Here is a 25254-nt window from a genome sequence, read left to right as displayed (position 1 = left end):
CGGACTGGCACTCACGCGGAGTCAGTGAGGTCAGGGGAACCAGGATCTCTTTGAGGTCGCGACCCTCCAGTTCGGCCACCTGGTGGCCCCGGGGCTCCCAGGAGAGTCAGGAGGCCTCATCCGGGAGAAGGAGCCGGGATGGGTGGCCCAGTCAGAAATCTGGTTCCCGCTCGCCTGAGACACCCCCCACCCACCTTCTCAGGATGCAGCCAGAGGTGGAGTCGCTGCGATCCTCCACCATGGGCAATCCCGGCATGCACAGGGAGGCAGGTACAGAGCTTATGTGTCTGTGTGTCGATATTCCCAACACCCGTGAACCACACGGTAGCTTGCCTGGCATGGTAGGCCTTGAACAAGCTACTGGTTCTCCAAATAGAGTCGTCCCAGAATCAACCAGATGCTGGACAGCGACCTGTGGGTGTCGAACTACATTTCCCATGAGCCTCTGCAATCTACAGGCTCCTGTTCGGGGAATGTAGAACTACACCTCCCATGAGCCTCTGGGGAGTAACAGATCATAGCCTCCAGTATCACTGTAGGAGTCCCCAGGGATGTAGTGGTTATGCTTTTGAGCTGCGATCTGAAAGGTCAGAAGTTCGGAACCACCAGCTTCTCTGCTGGAGAAAGATGAGGCTTTCTGCTCCCAGGGGGATAGATTTTCCTACAGGCATCATCAGGTGTTCCCGTGTCTCAAATTGAGCTCAGCATCTTCCCCCAAAGACAATCCACCATCCTGGTTCTGTTCTACCTTCCGATGGCCTCACCACCCACTCGGTCACCCACCAGATCCTCCTCATTGGATGTTCCCATACCTTCTTCCTCCATTCCCTCTCAGTCCGCCAGTCTCCGACTCCTCCCACACTCTGCTCCATCCCTTCCTTTCTGTTCCCACAACCCTGGTGCAAGTCTTGTCTTCCATCTGGACTCTCTCGTCATTCCCTCTGAGGCTTTCAGGCTCTGTCCTTCAGTTCATTCCGCCACACAGCTCCAAAGAGATCTTTGAGGCACTCAGAGCCCCATACTACTCCTATGAAGCCCCATCACCCTCATGACACAACCCAGCCCTTCAGCTTGGCATTGGAGGCCTTGAATGGCTGGGTTTGATCCATGCTGCCAGCTTCGGATTCAAATTCCAGTGTTCCCTACATGCAGTCTCTGCCCTAGTCCAGTTCACTCATCCATCTATCCATCCATTCACTCATTCAACACTTGTTGGGCAATGTCTTGGTGAGGATGAGTTTGTCTGCAGGTAATAGACTACACCGTTGACTGCCCAAAGAGCAAGCAAATCTGTCTGGAAAGAAGTACATCCAGAATGTTCCTGAGAAGCAATGATGGGGGCGTGGGCTGGGTCTCAAGGTCTTTGGACATGTGTTCTCATGAGGGATCAGTCCTTGGAGAAAGACATCAGGTTTGGTAAAGTCGAGGGTAAGGACAGAGGAAGATGCTCAATGAGATGGACTGGGACAACGGCTACACCAATGGGCACAAACGCAGCAAGGATTGTGAAGCTGGCACAAGACCAGGCAGGGCTTCGCCGTATGGTCTATGGGGTTACTATGAGTCAGAATGGGTTCACGGGTGCCCAACGTCACAACAATTATAGAAAACTAAGGGAGCGCTGGACAACGATTAAACTGGAGGCTGCTCGTTGAAGAGATGGTGGTACCAACCCAATTGGTTCTCTGTGGGACCTGGTGGAGAAAGGCCCCGGGCATCATTTTACTCTGTGACAGGGGTGACTATGAGTCAACAATTGACTCAGCACCAACCTTAACACCAACCGAACACTGGACTTCCTGTTGACCTGCAAGACAGGACAGTCTGTCTGTCGCCTGCTCAAAAGAAGCCCGGAGGTGTGGCAAGGTCTGGGTTGGATTGAGCCAGCAGCACATTTGGGCTTATTTGTTTTAATTCTTGTTTTTAATCCAGAATCCACCCATCACCTGAGGCACGTTGGCTTGCTTACCTCATAGTCACAAGATGGCTGTCACCCTTGCAGGCCCCGCCTCTAGAAGGCTCCACCTCATAATCTAGAGCACCCACAGGGACCCCATCTTACATCCCAGGGGGACAGCACTCCCACGCCTAAATCACTTTCCGGCGCAGGAATCCGTTACGATCGTCATCGTTCCTGTGTCTGGTGATCCGCAGCCCCCGTGGCTTTACTGTATTTTTTGACTTCTAAACTTGTGGGTGGTGAATTAGGTGAAGGCATGCATGGCGGATGATAGCTCTTACATTCGACACTCGATGCCTATGCAAGCCTGATGCCGCTCACCCTATGAGACCCCCCTTAACGTCCCATCATGCACCTCACTTCCAGTGTCTCTTATTTCCAAGCCCACTTCTCTCCTAATCCTCCGAGCTTTGTCCTGGGGTCAATGCTGCCCTTTTGATCTTCAATGGTTGATGATTCTAACAGGAAGAGTCCAGGCCCACACCTGAAGGGTTCGCTCAGGGCCATGTAGTCTTGTGTGAGTGTATGCGGGGGGGGGGGTCCCCACTAGGCTCTAGCTGACCAGTCAGCCTGCTCTTCTCTTTGAATTTGAATTCTGCTACACCGTTTTCTCCCACTCTGCATTGGACCTTCTAATGTAATCCTATTCGGAGCCCTTGGTAGTGGTAGCCGGGCACCATCTAGTTCTTCTGGTTTCCGCCTGGCGGGCCCTGATGCTGATGTGGTCTATTATTTCCTTGGTCTGATGATTGACCTGCGTCTTTGGGTTTTCATCACACTTCTTCCCTCCAGATGGGGAGAGACCGACAGCTGCACCTTCGACAGTCCCTCCCGAGCTTTGGAGACACCCCCCACCCCAGGTGCTACTCATCAAAGTAGGATGTACAACATTGTGAAGGATGCCATTGACCTTGATGACCCCGAGACTATGGTCCTATGGTTCTGATCCCCCAGGCCCAGCAACGCATTCCCTCGTGGAGTTCTGCTAGGCCGGAGAAGTTTGGATAACTTTGTCCCCTCTCTGACTCCACCACATTCGCTGAAACACTTGCAGCAAAAGTAAATATGCATGTATAATAATAGCTCCTGTCACATCTATATATATTCCTGGATGTGCCCTCCCACTCTTCTCCTCAAGGTGGAAGGATTTTAAAAGAATCAGAATCTCTGGGACCAAGCTGTCAGCTGTCATCTTTGTGTGCCCGGTGATTCTGCTGAGTGCTGAGGCTCGGGGACCGTTGGTTTAGACTTGATGGAGGACCCCCAAGGGAACTGGACACACATGAGCTTCCTCTGCCACAGGACCATCCCAAAATTGGGGTGTGGCAGGGTGGGAATGGCTATGGGGTCTCCATCTCCCAGCGAATACCATCAGTACCGACAGTATGCCAGACAGAGCCCTGGCATCATACCACATGAAGGGTGGGGCTGCTTAGCTCCAAGTCGGCGGTTCAACGCCCCTCTAGGAGAGCGTGATGAGGCCATTTGCTCCTGAGTGAATTTTATAGTCTTGGAAACCCAAAGGGGCAGTGCCACACTACCCCCATGTGAGTCGGGATGGACCAGATGGCAGGGGGTTGGTTTAGCTTGGGTGTGACAGACGTTCCTCTAAGCACAAGGAGCCCTGCTGGTGGAATGGTTAGACCTCAGGCTACTTACTGGGTGGTTGGAGATTGGGACCCACCCAGCTTCTCCATGGGAGAAAGACATGGCGACCCGTACCTTAGAAATCACCGCCTAGGGGGACAGTTCGAGTCTGTGCAGTGGGGTCACCAGGAGTCAGAATCTACTCAACCCCAACATCCTAGGTGCAGCAGACACCGCGTTTCTGCCCTTGGTTCTTCTTGGGCACTTCCCAAGTCCATTCAGGGTCGCAGTGACCTGGTAGGACCGAGTCGCCTGCCCCATACTGCTTCTGAGCATCTTGTTCCGTCAAGGGGCGCCTGGTGGGCTCGAACCACTGACCTGGGGTTGCTCAGCCAGACACTATCATTGGAGCTCCGCCAGTGGGTGGGCTCTAGTGCCGTCGGCGCCATCCTCAGCCTAGTCTGGAGGCCCATGTAATGCAGAATACTTTGTATGGGCCCCAGGAAAGTGGGGTGCCATTGCGTCGTCCTATTTCATTGGCCTCCCGAACTCTATCGGTCTGTTTGGGGCTGACTACTTTCTCTGGAGTCAACAACGCTGGGCTGTCCATCCGGCTGCCAGCTTCCGCATCGCCTGTTGGAGAGCTAATGGGTCCCAAGCACTTTGACAGCGGTGCGGCGAGGACAGGCATGAAACAGGCCGTCTCAGGAATAATTCATCAGCTAGCAGCGCAAGAAGCTATCTGCAGTCTCGGGCATCCCAGAAAGTTCCGTTCAGCCCACCAGGTAGTCTTCTGGAAATCATTTCTCCCTGATACCCACTTGGGCAAACTCCTCCTTGTCCTTCAAGCCTTTTCTACAGGTACCACCTCCTCTGGGAGTCTTCCAGGATTGCCCCCAGGCCTTGGCTTTCCCTCCACCTCCTATCACCTCCATTGTGTCATAGATGGTCCTTTAGGATGACTGCCTGTCACACTGGGAGCTCCCAGCATCCTTAAAGGCACATAGGGACACAGCCTGGGAGATGTGGGCGCAAGCTTGCAATGGGTGCATTTTCTCATGAAGTCAACACATACCCCCACCCGTCTTAAAATTTTTGTTGGTGAAAATAAGCACAGCAAAACCCACTCCCGGGTCACTTTCCAGTTGCGGTGGTCATTGGCATTGGTTGGCGATCTTCACATGGTGTCAACATCCAAGATGTTTCTGTTCTAGTTCCATTCCAACCGACATAAACTCCCCGCCCCTACTCCAACCTCGTCTGGGCGTGAAAATAGATGTTATCTGTTTGGTTATGTGTATATACAAATGTGTGTGTAAATACATTTATATGTATAACTCCACTCACTGCCATCATGCCAATTCTGACTCATTGTGACCTTATAAGACAAGGGAGACCTGCTGTCACTCTTTATGGGAAGGGGTGCCCGGTGGAGTCAAACTGCTAACCCTGTGGTTAGCCCAGTGCATCACCTCATGCCTACCTCATGTTGGTTTTCTGGCTCACAGCAACCCCTGTACACAGAAAAAAACACAGTCAGGTCCTGCTTACCAGTTTTTTAGAGACTGGTGGAAGCCCCATTCTCTCATTACCGTTTCTGGGGTGTTTATCTCTCCTGGATTCTGTGTGTCGAGAGCTCTTATCTCTACCAATGTACATGCTCCGGTCTATCCAGATTGGTAAGGTAGACATGGGGGTCATGATAGTGGGGGGGGGGGGAACAACAGAAATGTGGGTGAAGGGAGACGGTGGACGGTGTAAGACATGAAAATAAGAATCTGTAATTTATCAAGGGTTCACGAGGAGGGGAGGGTGGGGGAAGGAGGGAAAAAAGAGGAGCTGATACCAAGGGCTCAGTAGAAAGTAAAGGTTTTGAAAATGACGATGGCAACATAGATACCAATGTGCTTGATACAATGCATGTGTGGATTGTTATAAGAGCTGTATGTGCCCCCAATAAAATTATATATATCAGCACCTTAATGAATGTTCCCCTTAAAATTAAAATAAAAAGACCACCCTGTCTTATAGGGACACTATGAGTCAGAATAGGCCAGTTGACAATGATTTGGGGGTGCGGCGGGGTAGGTGATAGAAATCTAAAAGATGTGGCCCCTCGAGGGCGCTGCCTACAATTAGTTGCATTGGTGGTTAAGTGGATGTGTTGGTCAAGGCGATGACTCCACTCTGTCTCCACTCTGTGGGACAGAGGCCAAGAGAGCTGGGAGGAGTGACCCAAGAGGTCAGTGGGTCCCTGGTCTTGCCAGCTGCCACTTATCTAACATGCAAGCAGATGCAAACCACAAGGCAGGCGGGGGGTGTGTGTCATGAAATGAAATTGCAGATCCTGATCCAGTAGGTCTGCCTCTCAAGCAAGGTCCTGGTTGCTGGACCCTGGACCGCCTGCTGGGGAGGCTGTTGTCAACCACATTGAAGACTTAAATCCTGAGAGCAGAGGAAGGCTGTGTTGGCTTGTGAGTATGGAGTGCTGAGATGAGCCCCCTCCCGGACTCCCCAGACCCAAACCCACTGCCATCTGGTCAACTCACAATGACCGCAGGACAGGGGTAGAACTGCCCCCGCAGTGTTTCTGTCTTCCTTTGAAAACCCTCCGTAGTGTGAATTGGGCGAAGGTTTACACAGCAGATCATGCCGTTTACACTCAAGTCATATGTTTTGTTTCAATGCAACCATAGAAATCCTCTCGATGTAACATGAGTACCCCACTTCCTCCCCGTGTTTCTTATGCCCGTTCTTCCTTCTTTCCTAACCCTCTGAAATCTGTCCTTGGCTAAATGATGCCCCTTCATCCTACACACTGCCATGAAATCCATTCCGTCTCATAGAGACCCTGCGGGAATCATAGATCGAGAGGAAAATGTGGACCAAACTTCAAATCACCAAAGAGACCCTCAACACAATGGTCTTTAGTCACCTTTCAAGTCCAGTCTTTGTGGCAACAAGCCTGCGACAATCACGGGGTTTGTAGTTGAAATTGTATGGCTATAATGTACAAAGAGTATAGTAAAGTCCTAGAAGATGGGAGAGAGAAAATAAAATAAAGGACTCAGACACATCTTATAGTAGCATGCTTACTGTAAGGGCGAAACAGCAACAGGAAGGAAGACAGACAGGACAGGACAAGGGAGAGCAGAAACAGAAATAGCTTTATTAGGTGGCGGGGGGGGGGGGAGCTCCCGGACGAGGTTCCAGGACCTAGGCCAACAGGTCAGGGAAGTCATGCTCAGCAGCTTTCCCTCGTCTTTCTCCCATGAGGCAGCTGGTGTTTTAAAACGACTGGCCTTCCAGTTTGCAGCTCAACAGAGAACCACCATGCTGCCAGTTCCCCCTTTTAAATCTTAAGCAGTTGCTTATTCTAACACAGGGGTGAGTTGAATCCCTGAAGGGTGACTAAGGGCCATAATCTTTGGGAATGCTACCCTTCTCTATCTGCCCAGTCAGTCTGGCTTGTGTTATGATTTTGACTTATGTTCTACATTTTTCATCCACTCTTGTCCAGGACCTTCTAATGTGATTCGCTAGCAGAGCAGTTGGCTGTGGGCGCCGGGCACCATCTAGCTCTTCTGGTCTCAGGGTTGTGGACGCTGATGTTCACGTGGCCAATTAGTCCACTGGGTTCATGAATTGTTCCCATCTGACTTCTGATGTCCAGCACCCTTGTTTCCTTTGAACAGACAGAGACCGATAGGCGCGTCTTAGATGGTCCCACGTGAACTTGGAAGACCCCCGGCTGCTTCACTCCAAAGCAGGCTGTAGAGCATTATCTTCACGGGCTGTGTTAGGTCCATTGGCTGTGGTGTCCGCACCTACCCCAGAGGGTTTCCAAGGCTGTCGGTCTATATTGAAGCAGAGAGCTTCGTCTTTCTCCTGTAGCATGGCTAGTAGGTCTGAACGGCTGATGTCATGATTCGAGGCTAGTTGCTTAACCCTCTGCACCACTGCAGCCCTTTTGGGGGCTACAGCAGTGGAGAAAAGACAGTCAGGGGTGCCTCTTTTGATTTCACTCACCTTACTGCACTTCCATTTATTTTTAAATTCCTCCTTAGAAATGGAAGGTTGTGGCAATAGCCGGCGCATCAGCCCCATTTTCCCCAACAGCACGTGTTCACTCCACATCTCCCTGTCACCCCTTGGTGACCGTCTCACAATATCTCAAACTTATTCACTAGGCTTTGGCACGCTTCATAGATGACACACGAAACAATAAAAAACAACAACCGTAAAACACCGCCCTGGAGTCGATATTGACGCATATTGACCCTTCTTGATAACATGGAGTCTAACTGCGCCAGAGTGTTTCCAAGACTGTAACCTTGACGGAACCTGACTGCTACACAAGGCGGGAGAAGCTGCCTGACCTCCAGACTTGAACCAGACTGGACCTACCCGCTTTGGAAATTATTCCTTGATAGAAGTCTCTTTCTAAGACATAGACATATATGAGCATGTATAGACATACACGTGAGCCACTGTATATGTGTCAGTGGCTGTACATCCATGGAGAACCCAGCCAAAGACACTGCCAATGGACTCTGACTGCTGAACGGGAATTGCTAAGCTGCTATGTAAACCTTCACCGAACACACAAGGAAAATGTCATTAAAAGAAAAACCAGGAAGAAAACTGTCCCAGCAGCTGCCTTGGTGGGAGCAGATGGCAGGTGGGCACAAGCTAAGCTGTGTGGATGCTGTGTCGTTAGTGTCCTCTAGGGGCACACCTGTAGCAGGTGTGTGTAGAGCCCGTCTGTCCTGCCTCTCCACGAGCTGACTGTGGATGTTGGTCAGCTGGGGTGTTTGCACCACCCACTTTTGGGTCGGCAGCAGGGGGTTCAGCCCCAACCCACAGCCAGGTTATGTTGATTTGTTGCCTTGGCAACAGGAAGGACACACCACCGGTCCAGCGCCATCCTCACCACTGACTTGTTCGGGGCCGTGTCCCATCCGTCTCACCGAAGGTGTTCCTCTCTTTCTCTGGCCCTCTGCTTTGACCAAGCATGACGTCTCCTCCAGGGACAGGTCATGTCCAAAGTACATGAGACCAACTCTCTCCATCCTCCCTAAATCCTGTTTCCAAGACCGGAAGTCCTTACAGGAAGCCCACAGCCTCGTTTTTTGTCCCTTACCGCGGGTGGTGCTTTCGAACGGCTGACCGTGCCGCCGTCAGCAGCCCAACAGGGCACCGACAAGGTTCCTTAGAATGGGGCAGCGTTGGGTCATTTTTTAGGGGGGGAATTGGGCCATGTTAGTGTTACCTTGTGTTGACACCTGGTCAGCTTTGGCTTTGTCCCATCCAGTGCTCAGGACCCTGATCTTAGAAACTCTGTCCCCAGGAGCCCTCCTTGTGGACCCCGAGATTCCAGAGCAGATCCAGACCCGAAGCCTGATCAGGCCCACCAAATCCTCGTGAGTGCCCCCAGCCCCCACCCCCACCCCACCCTTGGCTCCCCGCCTCCGCTCCCGTCAATGCTGACCACATTGACCCCTGACCTTGAAGGCCCCTGTCCGTTTGGTCTCCCGCCAGGAAGCAGCATCTGCGACAGGTCATTGCCGAATATGAGGCCCTGGACCGTGAGCTCCCGTGTATCCGGAAGTTCCCTATGCCGCCTGCTGCCCAGCCCCTGAGCCTATGCATGGAGACCACGGTGAGGCACCCCATCCCCACCCCTGGGCCATGTGCCTGCAGCCCGTGGGGTGAGGTAAAGGGGCCTGGCAATAAGACGGCTGGCTAGAAATGGTCAGTCCGTCAAGAGTCCGTTGTCTTGTTCATCCCTGCAAATCCCAGAGAGAAGGTTGACTGACAGAGAGCGGGAGACGGGGACTGGGGCATGGAGAAACTGAGGATTGATGAATGGGGAAACTGAGGGGCGGGGCTGTTGAGGGACAGAAGGGTGGGACTGAGGGTCAGGGCTGGGACATGAGAGCTGAAATGGAGGACTAAGGAACAGAGAAGCGGGACTGAGGGACAGAGAGAGGGGGACTCATAATCCAATCGGCCTCCCAGAGGCCTAGGGTTTCCCAGGCTGTCAATCTTTACAAGACAGAGCCCACAGCCTCAACATTTTCCCTGGGAGCGGCTGGTGAGTTTGAACCCCCAGCCCCAGAAGTCCCCTACTTGCCAGACAGCGGCCACCTGCACTCCTGAAAGTATATAGGCGTATAGTCTAATTATATGAGCCGTAGAGCCCTGGTGGTGTAATGGTTTTGCATTGAGCTGCTAACCTCAAGGACAGCAGTTCAAAGACACCAGCTGCAGCTTTGCTGGAGAACCGAGCGTTCTAGTTCAGTAAAGAGATACAGCCTCAGAAACCCACAGGGACAGTTCTACCCTGTCCTGCAGTACCACTATGAGTCAGAATGGGCGCATTGGCAGTCATTTTGTAGGGTGTCCCCCCCCACAACACACCTGTATTGTAGGAGCCTTGGTGGCACAGTGTGTTAAGCATGGGACTACTTATCCAAAGGTTGGTGGTTCAAACCTATCCAAAGCTCTTAGGGAGAAAGATGAGGTTGGCTGCTCATGTAAAACTCTACAGGATCAGAAGTCTTACACAGTGTTACTGTGAGGCAGGAGTCCTGGTGGGCTAGTGGGTTAGGAGCTAAGCTGCCCACTGCAAGGTGAACCATTCAATTAAAGTCACCAGCCTCTTTGAGGGAGAAAAGTGAAGTAGCTTGCTCCCGTAAAGAATTATAGCCTCGGGAGGGGAAGGGAAGGTGGGGGGAGAAAGGGGGACCCGATCGACATAGAACCCTTTCCCAGGGGAATGGACAACAGAAAAATGTGTGAAGGGAGACAGCAGTCGGTGTAAAACATGAAAAAATAAGAATATAAATTATCAAGGGTTCACGAGGGAGGGAGGTTGGGGGGAAATGACCTGATACCAAGGGCTCGAGTAGAAAGAAAATGTTTGGAAAAGGACGATGGCAACATAGGTACAAATGTGTTTGATCCATTGGATGGATGGATGGATGGATGGATGGTGATAAGAGCTATACGATCCCCCAATAAAATGAGTTTTAAAAAAACTACAGCCTCGGGCTGAGACAAGTCAGAATGAACTCGATGGTGGTGCCCTTGGCTTGAGTAGACGTCGAGGCTGGGGTTACGGTTCTGACTCCGTATGCCTACCTTAAGGAGCCCGGTAGCAGTGTCACTGCAAAGTACGAGGTCAGCGCTTTGCAGCCACCAGCCTCTGAGAGCCAAAGCCTGGCTTTCCACTCCGGGACAGTTACTGTTCCCGAAACCCACAGGGAGAGTTTACCCTGTCCTGTTGGATGGTTAGGACTCAGCATCGACTCCCAAGGAAGTGAGTTTTGAGTCCGTTTTTCCACATCCCACTCTTGTGTTAAACTCTAACTACAGAGGATTTCCCCCCACCCTGAATGGTTCAAGTTGATTGAAAAGAAGTCAAATCTCGCACGACCCCTAGCGTTTGACGAACTGAACATTCCCCATTCCCGACACTCCTTAGAAAGAGAAGGGAAGGGAAAGAGAAGGGAAAGGGTGGTGGTGGGGTGGTGGGGAGAAGCAGCAGAGAACTGTCAACTACGTAGAAGCTTGCCCTGCAAGATGACCGCTGGAAACGTTTCCAGTCGATTGGGGAAGTTTGTCCCATGGGTCCCTGAGACTCGATTTCTTTGGAGAATGACCCCGAATGTCGACGATGCTGTCTCCCAGCGCGATCCCCTCTCGCACTCTCCGCAGAGCGAGGGTCACGTAAGGTTCCGTCCTGGGGTGCCCCGGGAAGGCTGGCGCGTTCTGCCGGCCGGGTCCTCGGAGGGGACCCGGCTGGTACGAGCTCCAGAGGACTCTCTCGGCTCCCAGCCCGAGGCCGACTTCACCCACCTGGAGGTGCTGCAGGCGCTGGAGGCCGAGCTGCCCGGAGCCATGGAGAGCGGGCGCGTGAGCAGTATCCGCTTTGAGAATATGAATGTCATCTGCGGCACAGCAGGGCGCCGCGACCGGTGAGTCTGTCGCGGGGGCGGGGCCGGATGATTAGGGGGTGGGGCCTGAAGGTAGGTCATCAGGGGACGGGGCTAAAGGGATGGGAGGGGCGGGAGGCAGTTGAAGGCCGTGAGGAGGACCTAGTAAGCTCGGTGAGGGGGCGGGGCCCGCAGTAAGAGCGGTGAGGGCGGGGCTTAGAGCTACTGGGAGGAGGGTCGCCTCCGTTTCTTTCCCCGCCCCCTCCTGCCCTGATCCGACCCGTCCTCCCTGGAGCTGAGCTGAAAGGCGGGCCAGGCACTTGGGGAAAGAGCGAGACCAGGATTAGACTGTGAGGGGGCGGATCGGGGAACTCTTGAAATCCACAGGGGGTTGGAACTAGGCGTAAACTCAGCGAGCGGGCGGGGCTGGCTGTCAGGGTGCTGGGAGGGCGGGGCTGAGAACTAAGAGGGGCGGCGGCATTAGCTTCGAGGGGGGCCGGGCCAGCTGTCAGGGCGGCAGGGGGCGGGGCCTGGGAGGAGCTCTGTGTGGGTAAGGCCAAGGCCGTGAGGGGGCGGAGCTAACTCCTAAGTGGGCGGGGCAACAGTGAGTTCCGTGGGAGGCGGGGCCGGCTAGCTTGTTGGCGAAGGGGAGGAGCCTGGAGCGAACTCGGGCCAAGTGTTGGAGCTGAGAATTCCTGCGAGGGGCAGCGAGGCAGTGAGCTCAGGGTGGGGAGGTAGGGCAATGAGGAGTGGGCTTTAATGTAACGATTGGGGAGCAGGACCGCAGAGTGAGATATCAGGGCAGTGAAGGGACCGGGCTAGGAGCAACTGGGTGGGGGTGTGGCAGGGGGTGTGCGCATGTAAGTGTGGAAGGGTGGGTGGGGCTAGGGAGGGAGAGCACGCGATGGGGCGGGGCCTAGAGTGCAAAAGAAAGCAGGAGGGGTCGTGAGATCTGTCGTAGACGGCTGAGGTGCATAGCAGAGACCAGGGATGGTAGGAGCCTGGAGTGACAGCTCCAAAGGGTGGGGCTTACACCGAGTTTGTGGTCGAGGGCTGGACTGAGATCTACGTTGAATGGACGCTAGGTGACCTGGGGGAGAAGACAGGGTGGCAGAAAAAGTCTAGGAGAGAGTCACGGGTAGACAGGCAACTGGGCTCAGGTAGGGAGGGACCAGGAGCGAGTTCGCCTTCGTCTCCGCTCCGCCCCTATCCTCTCGCCCCTCCCCCACCCCCTCCCCGCAGGTGGCTCATCACGGTCACGGACTTCCAGACTCGCTCGCGCCTGCTGCGCTCCGGCCTTAGTCCTCGTGGGCTCGCGCACCAGCTAGTGCGCCACGACGAGCTGTTGTTGAGCGACTACCGCCTGCACCTGCGCCGATCCCTGGCTCGACAGCGCATGCTCGAGGCCCTGGGGGCGGAGCCGACCGAGGAGGAGTGACGCGAGGGGCCGGGCCCTGGCTGCGCTTGCGCACCGCCCCTCTGGCGTAGGCGGCCCTCCGGAGCCTGGGCAGGGAGGGGCGTGGCCTCCCCAGGAAGGAGGCGGGGTCGGCTCGAGGGGGTGGATACTGTGAGTTTAATTATAAAGAATGACCTGGTACAAAAGCCATTTCTCTCTGCAAAATCTTGGTGGGGAGTCAAGGGGAGGGAGGTGATGGGAGGTAAGGATGAACCCCCATATTATAATCCTGCCTCCCTAATCTTCCCCCAGTCCCTGCAATTGTCCGGTGAGGGGTAAACTGAGGCCCAAGAGGGAAGACTCGGGTGCCGGGGATTTCCATGAGTGCTCACCCCGTCTCAGGGAGAACCGGATGCCCTGACCCGCCTCCCTTCTTCTCCCTCCCGCCCCGCTTGGAAGACAATTTTCGGGCTTTTATTTCAGGGCTTTCGTCTGGATTTTTTGTGTGATCTAGTTGTTGGTTTTTTTGTCTTTGTTTTTAATATTCTTCTTTTGCTATTGTTCCTCTTTTTGCTGCGTCTCTCCTCTCTGCCCTCCCAAGTCAACCCCTCCCTCCCCCCTCCCCCTCCTACCTCTCCTCCCCCCTCCCCCCTTGCCCCCTCCCCTAACCCTCGCGGCACCCATCCGGAATGAACAAGCCCTTGATAGATAGACGCCGCGTAGGCCCCCTGCGCATGGGGGCAGCCGACAAGGGGGAGGGGTCAGGGAGGGGTCCAGCGCAACCTCCGCCCCCCTGTTCGCCACCCTCCCCCCTCCCACGACCCTCCCACACAAGGTACCCCGCAGATCCCTGATGGGGTGAGGGGAAGGGGCTTGCAAGCCCCCCACACACACCCACGGACGGAGCGCGCCCCCCCACTCAGGGGTAGGGGGCAGCAGAGGGGGAATGGGCTTGGGGGAAAAGAGGGGGGAGCTCCCTTCTTTGGCAGCTGAACATGGGGGGACCTGAGGGCAAGGCCCTCCCCCTTATACCCACAACAGTGGAGGGGGCTTCCCAGGGGGAGGGGTGGCTTAAAATTCCCAAGCCCCAGGAATAAAGGGGGAGGGGCGTGCGGGAGAGGCGGAGCCATGCTGGAGGAGGGGGTGTGTCTCTGGGAGGGAAAGCAAGGTTAAGGAGGGGAAGTTGTTCTTGCTGAAGGAATGGATAGGCAACCCGTCTGGGAGGGGCCCCTTTGAGTGTGGTGGTGGTGGTGTGGATGGGCAGGAGGGGCGAGCGTGAGAGGAGGACCTGAGGGAGGGGGCGCCTGATTCACAGAGAGCAAGTGTGCATATACGGTTCTCCTTCCCCGAGCAGAGCAGAGTGCAAGTTGCTGAGAGATTAAGAGGGAGGTCAAAGTGGGCACGAGCCAAGGACTTGTCCGGTAAAGAAAAGGCAGGCCTCTTGGAAGGAAATGGGAGATTGGCCCAAGAGGGGGTGAGGTGAGATGCGACAAAAAAGAGTTGGTGCGGCGAGAGGGGTTGGGGGTGGGTGGAGGGGTGTCTCAGTAGGGAGCCAAAGAAGTAGAGAAGCAAGAATGTGTGTGAGACCAAGTCCCGGTAGCTGTGCAAGAAAGGTGTTCGTGGTGAAGGGGAACCAGCGGAAGTGTTGGGAGGAAGCGTGAGCCAGGGCAAGCGTTCAAGAGCGCAGGGTGGATAGAAATGTGAGAAAGAAGGGTGGGGAGCAGGGAGTGGAGGCCTGGCAGCGAGGAAGAGGAGGAGAAGGAGGCATCAAGAGAGAAATGTTTCCTGGGAGGCAGATGTGCAAGGGACATGATAAAAAAGTGACAGTGCAAGGAGGACCCGAGGAAGGAGAGGCACCGGGTGTGAGCGTGAGCGTATGGGAGGGGGGTGTGGCGTGGCGTGTGGCAAGGGTACAGGTTTGGGCGGCATCGAATAAGGGGGAAGCAAGTGTGTAAGTGCAAAGCGAGTGTGTAAGTGCAAGCGCGGCGGTGATAGTGAGTCAGGGCTGGCACACGTGTGCCAGGCTGGGCTGAGTGCAGGGTGCCACAGAGAAGAAAGGGGTGCCCTCACTACGGCCGAGAGGGAGGGAATCAACGCCCCAGGGCGTGTCTGCAGCCAGGGGCCAGAGAGTCTAAGAAGTGGAGCCAGCAGGGGACACTCCTGTAAGCCTGAACCAGAGACAGAGGGAGGGAAGGAGGGAAAGAGGGAGGGCGGGAAGGGGGAGGGAAGGGGGAGAGAGAGCTCGCTCGCAGAGGGCCGTGGGGCCTGTGAAGAATGCACGAGAAAAGCTGAGCGCCGCGGGTGAAGGCGGGCGTGTGCAAGAGATTGAGAGCGAGAGGGCAAATTTGTGTGCAAAATTGCAGCCCAGCGGGGGAGGGGCAAGCAGGCGTGCAAAGGAGCGTGCAAGAGGCCTGGGCTGGGAGGGGAGCGGGGTGGGGGCGGCGGGCAGCTGTGTGTGCTTGGGGAGAGAGGCAGGGGCAGGGGGGGGTGAGTGAGGGGCCAGAGAGGGCGGGGAGGGTGGTTAGAGGGGCGGCAGGCGGTGGAATCTGAGAGCACCCCTTCCCCTGAGGCTTGGGGAGACACCCCCATCCCATCAGGCTCAGGGTTGACCCTCTATGGCTCTGTCTGTCCCTCCCCCCTCAAATCGACCCTTCCCTCCTCAGTCTCCCCTTGGTAACTCCTTCCATCCCCCCTCCACTCCCCACTTCTCTCTCTCTCTTACACACACACACACACACACACACACACACACACACACTCACGCGTGCACGCGCACACGCACACAGTCTTGTGTCTTGTGTCAGCTGCCCCCTCCTTTGAGGTGCAAATGTCCAGCTGGACTGGCCACCTGGTGACTCCCCGCCCCTCCCCCCATCATGGGAAACTAGGTCTGGGTGCAGTTTCAGCTGAGTCCCTAGTCTCCCCCCAGGAAGGGGGTGGGGAAGGGAGTGGGGGGGATGGAGTCAGGGGTCAGAGGTGAAGAGGCCAGCCGGCTCCAGGGTCCTGTGGACGGGCTGGTCCGCCCAGCCCAGCTCAGCCATCACCTCTCCAGGAAAAACTTGAGCGCCCTGTCAATGTTCATCCGGTGGCCCACCCTGGTCACCCCCAGGTCCACGTAGTCCTCCTTGGTCAAGGCGGGCAGGTGGGAGCCATCAATTTCGTGGTCCAGGAACTGGGCTCGGTGCTCGGACAAACCCAGCCACTCCAGCCAGTCGGCCACGTCGAACTTGGTCCAGAAGCCCAGGGGCTTCCCGCCAAACGGCTTGTCCGGGGGCAGCGAAAGTAAGCGGGTGGGCGAGAGCGAGCGGGAGGCGCTGGACAAAGCCCCTCCGAGGGCCCCTGGCATCCCCGAGTGGGGCGGCACGAAGACCGGAGCGAAGGGGTCTGCCGAGCCTCCAGGCCCTCCGGTGGGGGAGCCACGGATGTCAAAGAGGCCCGGGTAGAGGGGTCCGGAGGGCAAGATGGGCAGGGACGAGGGCCGTGGAGCAGGGCTCACCTTGTGCTCCGAGGCGGGCAGCAGCGAGGGGCTGGGGGCCCGGCGGAGCAGGGGGGGCCGCATCTCGAACTCCACGCCCTGGAGGTGTCGGCTAGACGTGGAGGAGGACGCCGAGGGCGAAGTGGCCCCCGGGGCCACGGCCGAAGGGGGGACCCCTGTCGCTGTGGGGAGTGGCGGCAGGGGTGGCTTGGGCCAGTTTTGAAACAGGCTGCTGACCGGCTTGGAGAGAAGCGAGGATTGCGAGTCTTCGGAGAGCCTGCAAAGCGACCAGCAGGCAGGGGGCGGGATGGCGGAGGGTGGGTGGGGGGGTTGGGGGTGAGGAAAGGACAGAGGTCAAAGATATGGTGGCGGGGTGGGGGGGGAGGGGGGCGCGGGGAGAGGAAGAGCAACATGGGGGCCGGGGTTAGAGGGGAGAGGAGCGAAGGGTGGGGAGTGAGATGGGCGTCAGAACAGAAATGGAGAGAGAGAGAGAGAGAGAGAGGGGAGAGACCAGGGAGAGGGGGACAGCCAAGAGAGATGAAAGAAAAAGAGACATTAAGTGATAATAGTATTAACCGCCACCACTTTCCAAAGCTCGCTTCTGTGTGCCAGGCTTTGCTCCAAGCGCATTCACGTGTCCAATCGCCATAGAAGCCCCGCCCCCGCCCCCCCCCCTCTCGGACAGCCTAGCTGCCCATTCAGGAACTTGCCTAAGGACACACTGCCGGGAGGTGGCAGGGCCTCGTTAAAGGGCACCAAAGTCTGAGCTCTTAACCACTGCTCTCAACTGCCTGCTGGGTTAGGGCCAATCACAGCAGAGTAGAAGACGGGCAGACAGCAAGGGAGGGACGACGACAATAATAGAAAACAACCAAAAATAAAAGAGGGTGAGCGTCCAGGTTGGGGGTGTGGGGAGGCGGAGAGATGGAAGGGGACAGGGCGGGGGGTACACAGAGAGAGAGAGAGAGAGAGAGAGATGAGGAGAGGGGAAATGAAGAAGAGCAGAAGCAAGAAGAGAAAAAGGTTTCCCCTCATCCCTTTGGCTTCTTCAAGCCACCACCTGCCCCAGGGCCTTGGCACTGGCTGTTCCGTGGGCCTTGGTCAGTCTTCCCCTCCCCCCTCCCCACCATAACCATGTGGTTCCTTCCCTCATCCAGTTCCTTGCCAACTGGACCAGTCACAGGAGATATCTTCTGGAACCATCCCAGTGTTCCATACCCCTCACCACCCCTCAGAGACCTGGGTGCGCTGGTGGCTTATGGCACAGGTTATGTATCAGGCTGCCAAAGACTGACAGCCTTGGAAACCCAGAGGCAGGTCGGTTCTGTCCTATAGGGTTGCTATGTGTACGAATGGACTCGGTGGGTGGTCCATTGACCAAAGGAAGCATCCTCCTTCCCAACAGAATAATTGAAAATGATCAATGGGTTGCCTGGAATTCTCAGAGACCTGATTGAAATAAAAGCACATCTATTTGGCAGAGGATTTGAGTGAGCTTCACAGATGGGGAAAGGGATTGGCAAACCTCTCTCCCACTTTCCCCAAGACTAGGAGCCCTGGCACCCTGGAGGGTTACACACTGGGGTGCCAACTGCAATGCCGGCAGTTCAAACCCACCAGCCTGCTCCTTGGGAGAAAGAGGTGGCTTTCCGCTCCTGAAAGGAGTTACTGTCTGGGAAACTCACAGAAGCAGTTCTACTCTGTCTTCTAGGGTGGCTATGAGTTGGAATCGACTTCAGGGGCAGGGGAGGGAGGGTTGGTTTTGAGTTTGAGGGTGTGCGGCATGGCCTGGGGCTGTATTTGGGGTGGGCCCACTGAGCTGCAGTGGGGTGCAGCAGCCCAGTTATCCCCGCCACGCATGTTTCCAGGACAGGCTCCTTCCTGCTGCACCTGCACCTCACAGGGGCCACACCCCACCTTTACTCCTCTGCTACCACCCCATCAGGCTGATCTGCGCCCTGCAGGGGGAGGGGCTGGCTCCTCAACTTAAGGTCACCCATGAGCAAAAGTCCAGAGCTGACAATGGACCTCCAAAAGCTGGACTCTGGGGTGCACCCTCTGTAACCCCTGCGTGTGTCCTAAAGTGTCAGCTCTTGAACCCCAGGTTGGACTCCAGGAACTGTCCGATTTCAGGGCCTCTGAGGCACATGAAAGTTGGACACTGAGTAAGGAAGACTAAAAAATCCATGCAATTGAAATCGTGGTGCTGCAGAAGAACATTGAAAAGTACCGAGAAAAGCAAAGAAAGGTACCCTGGACTGCCAAAAGGACAAACAAATCGGTCTGGGAAGGAGGGCAGCCAGTGCGCTCCTTAGAGGCAAGAATGGAGAGGCTTGGGACACGTTGTCAGGAGAGACCAGTCCCTGGAGAAGGACATCAAGTGGGAGGGGCAGCCGCAAACGAGGAAGGCGCTCAAGGAGATGGAGTGGCACGCTGGCTGCAACAGTGAGCTCAAGCATTGGGACAGTGGTGAGGGTGGTGCAGGACCGGACAGTGTTTCCTTCTGTTGTCCATAAGGTGGCTGTGATAGGAAGGATTATTGTGCCAACCTGGCCAATAAATACATGTGGGGTTAAGAAGGTTGCAGTTTAATGGAAGGGCAAAGAGATAAATGGCTCAGCAAGCCTCACCTTTCTGTCTCTTGCTTTCTGATGATCGGGCCAGTGTGCGGCTACCTTAGCTAGTTCTCTGCCTCCACTTGCGAGCTACACTACCTGTGGGATACTCAACCCGTGGACTGTGTCACTATAGTTTGAGGTTCCTTCAAGACCTGCTTTGCCACAGTGCTGGTGTATATACATCACTTGAGCTGGGGACTGTTGGACCCTGTCATCTGGCTGACTGTTGGTGACCTGCCCTGCTGTTTGGTGCCCGTGGCTGGACTGGCTCTATTGCACTACAGAAGACTCAGCTGTCTGCTTCCTTAACTTGCAGCCAGCAGCCCTCCTGAGTTGAAGGACTGCCAGTGTATTAAGTGTCTCACGGAAGTGAGTTGAACTGAACCATTAGTACTGCTCTCTGGACTATTTCTTATGTTGTCTAGTTCTTATGCTGTAGCTATCTATATATCAATATAAAACCATAAGTGTCCCAGTTTTGTTTCTCTAGAGAAACCAGTCTAACACAGTGACTATCACTGTGGTACCATAACTACTCTGTGACAACATCAACATCAGCATCAACAAGGCAGAGCCCATAGCGACCCTGTATCCGCGGGTGTCCCAAGCTGGGAATCTTTATGGGAGCAGACAGCCTCGGCTTTCTCCTGCAGAGCAGCTGGTGGGTTTGAACCGCTAACACACCGCCAGGGCTCACCATGACTCTCTGATAACGAGCTTGGTTTGGCCAGACAGCACTGACAATCCCACCCACTAAGCTTCTCTCCAATCTCCTTGTTCATGAGCTCTTTTTTTATCCAATCCTGGCACATACACAGGCGCCCTGGTGGCCCAGAGGGTGGCACCATGGGCAGCTAACCACAAGGTCAGCAGTTCTGAAACCATCAGGTTCTCTGAAAGTGAAACATGAGGCTTTCTACTCCCGTAGAGAGTTACTGTTTCCGAAATCCACTGGGGTGGGGGTGGGGGGGGCAGTTCTGCCCTGTCCTGTGGTGTCATAATGAATTGGCATTGACTGAATGGTGGGGAGTTTGGGAGTGCCGATTGCCCTGCTAATGGGAGGTGGCCACAGAAAAGGCCTCGAAAACCAAGACCAAATACAAAGTAAACAAACAAACAAACAACCCCAAACTGACTTGTTTCCAAACTCATGGCTATGGAGTAGAACCAACCCATGGGGATTCAGAGGCTGAGGATTCTTGAGCCCTGCCTTTCTCTTGGAGACTGGCCTTAACAAACTCACTGCCTTCCGGTGGCTTATGAATCACAGCCACCCAACAGGGCAGAGTAGAACTGCCTCTGTGAGGGTCCCAGACGAGGCAGAAGCCTCCTCTTCCTGGAGAGGAGTAGCTGGTGGTTCCAAACTGCTGATCCTGTGCTTGGGAGCCTAGTGCATAGTGCGCTACACCACAGACATCTGGGATATGTGAGTCCCAGACACCAGCCCTTTTGATTGTCTGCACCGAGTGTTTTAACTGCTGTGCCACTGGGGCCAGGGAAACCCCCATCATCACCAGGAAGATACCTGGCTGGGACCAGCCCCTCTGTGGCTGAATCCATTCCTACTCAGAGCCCCTGGCCCGAGAGAGCCCAAACAAGCAAACTCAAAACACACCTCCCCTGGGGAGCGGATGCTGACCCTGGACGACCACTGTGGGTTTCCAACACTGGTCAAGCTCTAGGGAGTAGGGAGCCTCATCTTTCTCCCAAGGAGTGGCTGGTGGTTTTGAACTCCTGACCTTGAGGACTCAAGCAAAACAACATATAACCCACTCTGCCACCTGAGCTCCGGGGAGGTTTAAAGTATGGGCCGATTTCATGCTCTCCAGCGGCTTTGGTGGGTTCCCTGCCCGCTTTTATCTCCCCGCCACCTTGAGATGTTAAAGGCCCACAGCTGCGGAGAGGGTGGGGGCAAGCAGGGGAGCGCTGGCGCCCACCACACCCGAGCCGTGCGTGCCCCGCTGTCTGTCCGGCAGCTTCAGCTTACCTCTGCCGCTGTAGGGAGGATGTTCTCTCCGGGACATAGCTGGCTGCCCCGTGGTGGCCGTCCGTGCTGCCTGCGCTGGCTCCCCGGGCCCAGGGCAGAGCTCCGCCGGCCGCTGCGGAGCCTCCAAACTGCTGTAGCTTGGAGCTGAGCTCGCTGATGATGCTGGCCTTCACGGTGGCCAAGGCTGAGGCTGGGGGCGGGCCCAGGGGTCCCGGCAGCGGTGGCGGCGGGGGGCCTGGGCCCTCCTCCCAAGGCAATAACTTCCGCGGCAGCGAGGAGGCGGCTGGCAAAGCCACCGGCGGCCCTTCGGGTTCCACGGCCCCCGGAGACCCGGCCACTCCAGCCACCGACGGCCCGGAGCAGCCACTCAGGGTCAGCAGCCCGTCGGTCCCGGCCCCGGTCACCGAGACCGTGGGGCTGGTGGGGGTGACAGGGTCTCGGAGGCCGCCCCCGGGGCCCGGCCGCAGGCCTGTGTTGCCCCCGAGCGCGCGGCCCCGGAGCTTCGAGGGTGTCATCAGCTGCGGCGGGTAGGGTGGGCCGGCGGGGCCGCTGCCCCCGAAGGCCTGGCCGTCCAGGTAGGCCACGTAGGTGTCCACCAGCTCCGGCCCACTGGCCCCGCCCCCTGCACCGCCCCCCGCGCCGCCCTCGGCTGACAGGCTGCTCAGTGTGGAGGCGCTGCTGATGGTCTCCAGGGGGTGGTCGCTACTGCTGCGACTGTCCACCTCTTCAATGCCGGAGTCCGTGCAGGCGGGGACGTCCGGGCCGGCCGGGGGTGCTGCTGGGGCCGGAGCGGCGGCCGCGGTGGGCGGGCCGGGCGGCGGGGGCTCCCCCGGAGCGGTGGGGGGCCCCTGGGTCAACGTGGCCACCTCGCTGTCGTACGAGGTCAGGCTGGAGGCGGTGGAATCCAGAGCGGGGGCTGCGGCGGCGGCCGGGGGCGGCCCGGCGGGCGAGGCCGAGGCTGGGGCGGGCGGGTCCGGCAGCTGGCGGGGCGGCCCGGGAGTCAGCGGCGACTCCGGCTTCTCGAAGCTGTTGGAGAACTCGAGCGGCGGAGGCAGAGGCTCCACGAAGAGGAACTCGCCGTCCTCCACGTCCACGGAGGGCGCGGGCGGCGGTAGGACCAGCAGCGGGACACCGTTCTCGTCGCCGCCACCGCCGCGCGGGGACGTGGGCGATGGCGGCACGGAGCGGCGCGGGCTGGGTGGAGGAAGCCCGGGGGGGCCGTCTTCTGCTGGAGGCCCTCGGCTGCCCATCCCGCCGGGCCGCGGTTGACAGTTTTCCAGGAAGCGCACGTGCAGCGGCAGCCGCTCCGGCTCCTCGGCGGCGCTCGATCGCCAGGACTTGCCGACGACGCTCGGGTGCGGGGTAGCGGGCTCGGGCCCCAGCTGCAGCAGCAGGGGCCCGACCCCGGGGGCCGTAGGGGGAAGGCGGTGCAGCAGGGAGCGCCGCGCCGCCGGAGGGCTGCCCAGCCCCGCCCGGTACCCCAGCTCCCGGCGGGCGGGGTCCGGCGGGGCGGCCCCCCAGAGACGCAGCACTGGCTCGTGGTGGGCGTGAGGCGAGTGGTGGTGCGGGGTGGGCGGCGGGACGTCGTAGCGCGGCGAGGGGGGCCTGGGAGGCGGCTGGGGGCCGCCGCCCTCCGAAGACTCCTTCAGCGCGCGCTCCCGGGCGGCCAGCGCCAGCCCGAGCGGAGACGCGGGGTCCAGGGCCTTGCCAGTGAGCGGGTGGACTAGCGGCCGGGGCGGCAGGAAGCTGGTGAAGGCGCTGCTGCCCCCGCTGCCGCCATAGGCGCGGCTGCCCGCTCCGTAGCCCCCGGAGCCCCCCGACTCCAGCCGCAGGTAGGGCTCAGCCGAGAACATGGCTTCATCGATGGACTTGGAATGGCGCAGTCGGGGGCCCGGGGGCACCGCTGCGCCCAGCCCGGCGTCCCCATCCTCGTCTCCGGCGTCGGTGGACAGGAAGAGGGTGGACCTCCGGCGCGCCTCGTTCTGCCAGCCGCCTTCCCTCCGCGCAGCGCCCACCAGCGCGGCGCCGAACTGGCTGGTGAAGTCCAGGGTGGCCGGGCCGCTGGGCGAGGCGGGGGTGGGCACGGGCGACGGGGAAGGTGGCACTGGCGACATGGTGGGCGCGGGGCTGGGCGCCGACGACCCGCCGCCCGCGGAGCCCTCCGCCTGGGTTGGGGGCTCCGCCTCGGTGCTGCTGCCCTGGCTGCTGCGGCCGCTGCTGCTCGTGGACGGGGCCTTGATGATGATGGTGGGGATGGGGATGGAGTTCTTCTCCGAGGGCGCGGCCGGCGGGGGCGGCGGCTGCGGGGAGGCCGGCGACGTGGGTGACGCGGCGGCCGGAAGGCCGGCGGCCCCCTTCTGCGGCTCGCCTTCCACTTTGGTCTGCTTGACCAGCGGGCCCTTACGGCCGCGGCCCGAGCGCGCTGGCACGTACATGGCGGCGCTGGCCGCCCGCGGGGGCAGCTGGAAGTAGCGCAGGGCCGGACTCTGCGAGGAAGAGGAGCCGCCGCCGCCGCCGCTGCCGCCCGCGCCTCCGTGGTGAGAAGAGGCCGACGCCCCTGGGGTGGGGCTGGGCCCGCCGCCCCGCCAGCCTCGTAGGCTGGGCTGGGGCCCCAGGGCCAGTCGGGGCGGGGGGTCATCCGGTGAGCCGCCCGTCTCCATCTCCGGCGGGTGCGGGGGATGCGCGTGATGGTGGTGGGACTGCGGCGGCGGGGCGTGGTGGTGGTGGTGGTGCGGCGGGTGGTGGTGGGCGGGGGGCAGCGGCCCACTGTGGTACAGGCTCTTCTCGCGCGCGCCCACGCGGCTCTCGGGAAGGGAGGGGCCGTCGAAGGACGAGGGGGAGGAGGCGGGGTGGGTGGAGCCCGGGTTGAAGGGACCTCCACGAAGTGAGGGGGTGAGGCGACCAGAGGAGGAGGGAGCCGGGGGCGTGCTGTAAGGGGGTTCCGGTGGGGACGTGGTGGGCGGCGGAGGGATGTCCTCCGAGCCAGGCACAGACAAACTGCGGCTGAACTTCATGGCTGGGGGCGCTAGGTAGGGTCTATCATCTTCCGCAGCCCCTGGCGAGGGAACAGAGGATCAGAAGCAGCTGAGGATGGTGCCTCCCCGCTCCTCGAACCCGAAGAAGCACGCACAATACACGATGATAATGCTATGCATACAAGGCACTAGTACAAATGGCACAATATTAACAGGACTATTGATATCCATGGAGTCTCGGAGGCCCAGTGATCACGCGTTTGGATGTGATCGGGAAGGTGGGCAGTTCGAAACCCCCAGCAGCTGCGCAGGAGCTTTCTACTCTCGTTAAAACATTCCAGTCTCTGAGACTGGCGGCTGCCGGTCCTACCCTGTCCTGGAGGGTTGGTACGAGCCAGTCTTGACTCGCTGTGTGATGAGATGAGACTGACATCTCAGTCTGTGCTACCAACATCACACAGGCAGCCACACAGAGCACCCTGGGCCAGCCGCTACAGGCTCCTACAGCTGCCAGGGCTGTGCCCTCAACAACAGCAAAGAGCAGAGGGGACCAAACCTGCCACCACGCCGCCCCTCCAAATCCACTCTGACTCCTGGTGACCTCCCCATGTGTCAGCATGGAAGCCCCTGCCCAGCCCTCTGGGTCTTATCTCAATGTCTGATTTGTAGATTACCAGGTCTCTCTTCCTAGGCACCACCAGGTACGCCTACCTCCAACTGGCTGCTCAGGACCCCAACCAGTCAGGGATCCCAAAGTTGAGGAGGTGGGGAGCTGGCAGAGAGGTGGGGTGTCACTATCTCTCATTCTAGCGTCCAGAGCACCAAGGGGTATCATATAGCCAAGGTGGCTGGTGTGGGGAGATGTGGCCCCAGCTGGATGGGGCTAACAGGCTTTATGTACATGATTAAGTTTTGTTTGCACAAAGCCCTGCTGGCTCAGTGGGTTACACACTGGCTCACTAACAACAAAGATCAGCAGTTGGAACCCACCGTCCTCTGGAAGGGAGAAGAGAGCAGGCTAGCTCCCACCATCCTGTCAAGACTACAGCCCCAGAACCCCCCAGAGAGCAGTTTGGATCGACTGGATGATAGTGAGAGAGGTGAGTTAGATATTTCTAGTCACGCATGCTCGGCACAGGGGAGACACCCCAAGCTGGCTTTGGGGGAAACTGATGTTTGCAGGGGCGGATCATAGAGAAGAATGTTCTGTGAAAGCAGCCCTAGTGACACAACGGTGAAGCGCTCAACTGTGGCTCCCTGAGAGAAAGAGGCTGTGATTCTTGCGGAAATCCTCCACGGCAGTCCCACTGGGTCCT

General features: G+C 57.8%; 2 protein-coding genes across 2 annotated transcripts in view; one reads left to right on the top strand and one right to left on the bottom strand.

Moving 5' to 3' along the window:
* Positions 1 to 203: 203 nt before the first annotated feature.
* Positions 204 to 12925, top strand: C18H19orf81 (chromosome 18 C19orf81 homolog). Its single transcript, XM_075537888.1, has 5 exons — positions 204 to 270; positions 8898 to 8970; positions 9089 to 9209; positions 11390 to 11529; positions 12730 to 12925. Exons 1-5 carry the CDS (start codon positions 204 to 206, stop codon positions 12923 to 12925), a joined length of 597 nt encoding a protein of 198 aa, XP_075394003.1.
* Positions 12926 to 15613: 2688 nt separating this feature from the next.
* Positions 15614 to 25254, bottom strand: part of SHANK1 (SH3 and multiple ankyrin repeat domains 1) — a 73723-nt gene continuing 64082 nt past the window's right edge. Inside the window, exons 22-23 of the mRNA XM_075537233.1 lie at positions 20964 to 24018; positions 15614 to 16635 (exon numbers count right to left, since the gene is read on the bottom strand). Of these exons, the coding sequence (XP_075393348.1) occupies positions 15924 to 16635; positions 20964 to 24018 (3767 nt within the window). The 3' untranslated portion in view covers positions 15614 to 15923. The remainder of the gene's footprint in view (positions 16636 to 20963; positions 24019 to 25254) is intronic.

The sequence above is a fragment of the Tenrec ecaudatus genome, chromosome 18 (assembly GCF_050624435.1).
Source record: "Tenrec ecaudatus isolate mTenEca1 chromosome 18, mTenEca1.hap1, whole genome shotgun sequence".
Classification (NCBI taxonomy): Eukaryota; Metazoa; Chordata; class Mammalia; order Afrosoricida; family Tenrecidae; genus Tenrec; species Tenrec ecaudatus.
This window is presented reverse-complemented; position numbering and strand designations above follow the sequence as displayed.

Bases quoted from the DNA above. Each gene is read 5' to 3' on its own strand.
- C18H19orf81 (XM_075537888.1), top strand. From the start codon at position 204: ATGCAGCCAGAGGTGGAGTCGCTGCGATCCTCCACCATGGGCAATCCC. The intron at 271-8,897 runs GTACAGAGCTTA...CTCTGTCCCCAG, and splicing joins CGGCATGCACAGGGAGGCAG to GAGCCCTCCTTGTGGACCCC. The intron at 9,210-11,389 runs GTGAGGCACCCC...CTCGGCTCCCAG, and splicing joins GCCTATGCATGGAGACCACG to CCCGAGGCCGACTTCACCCA.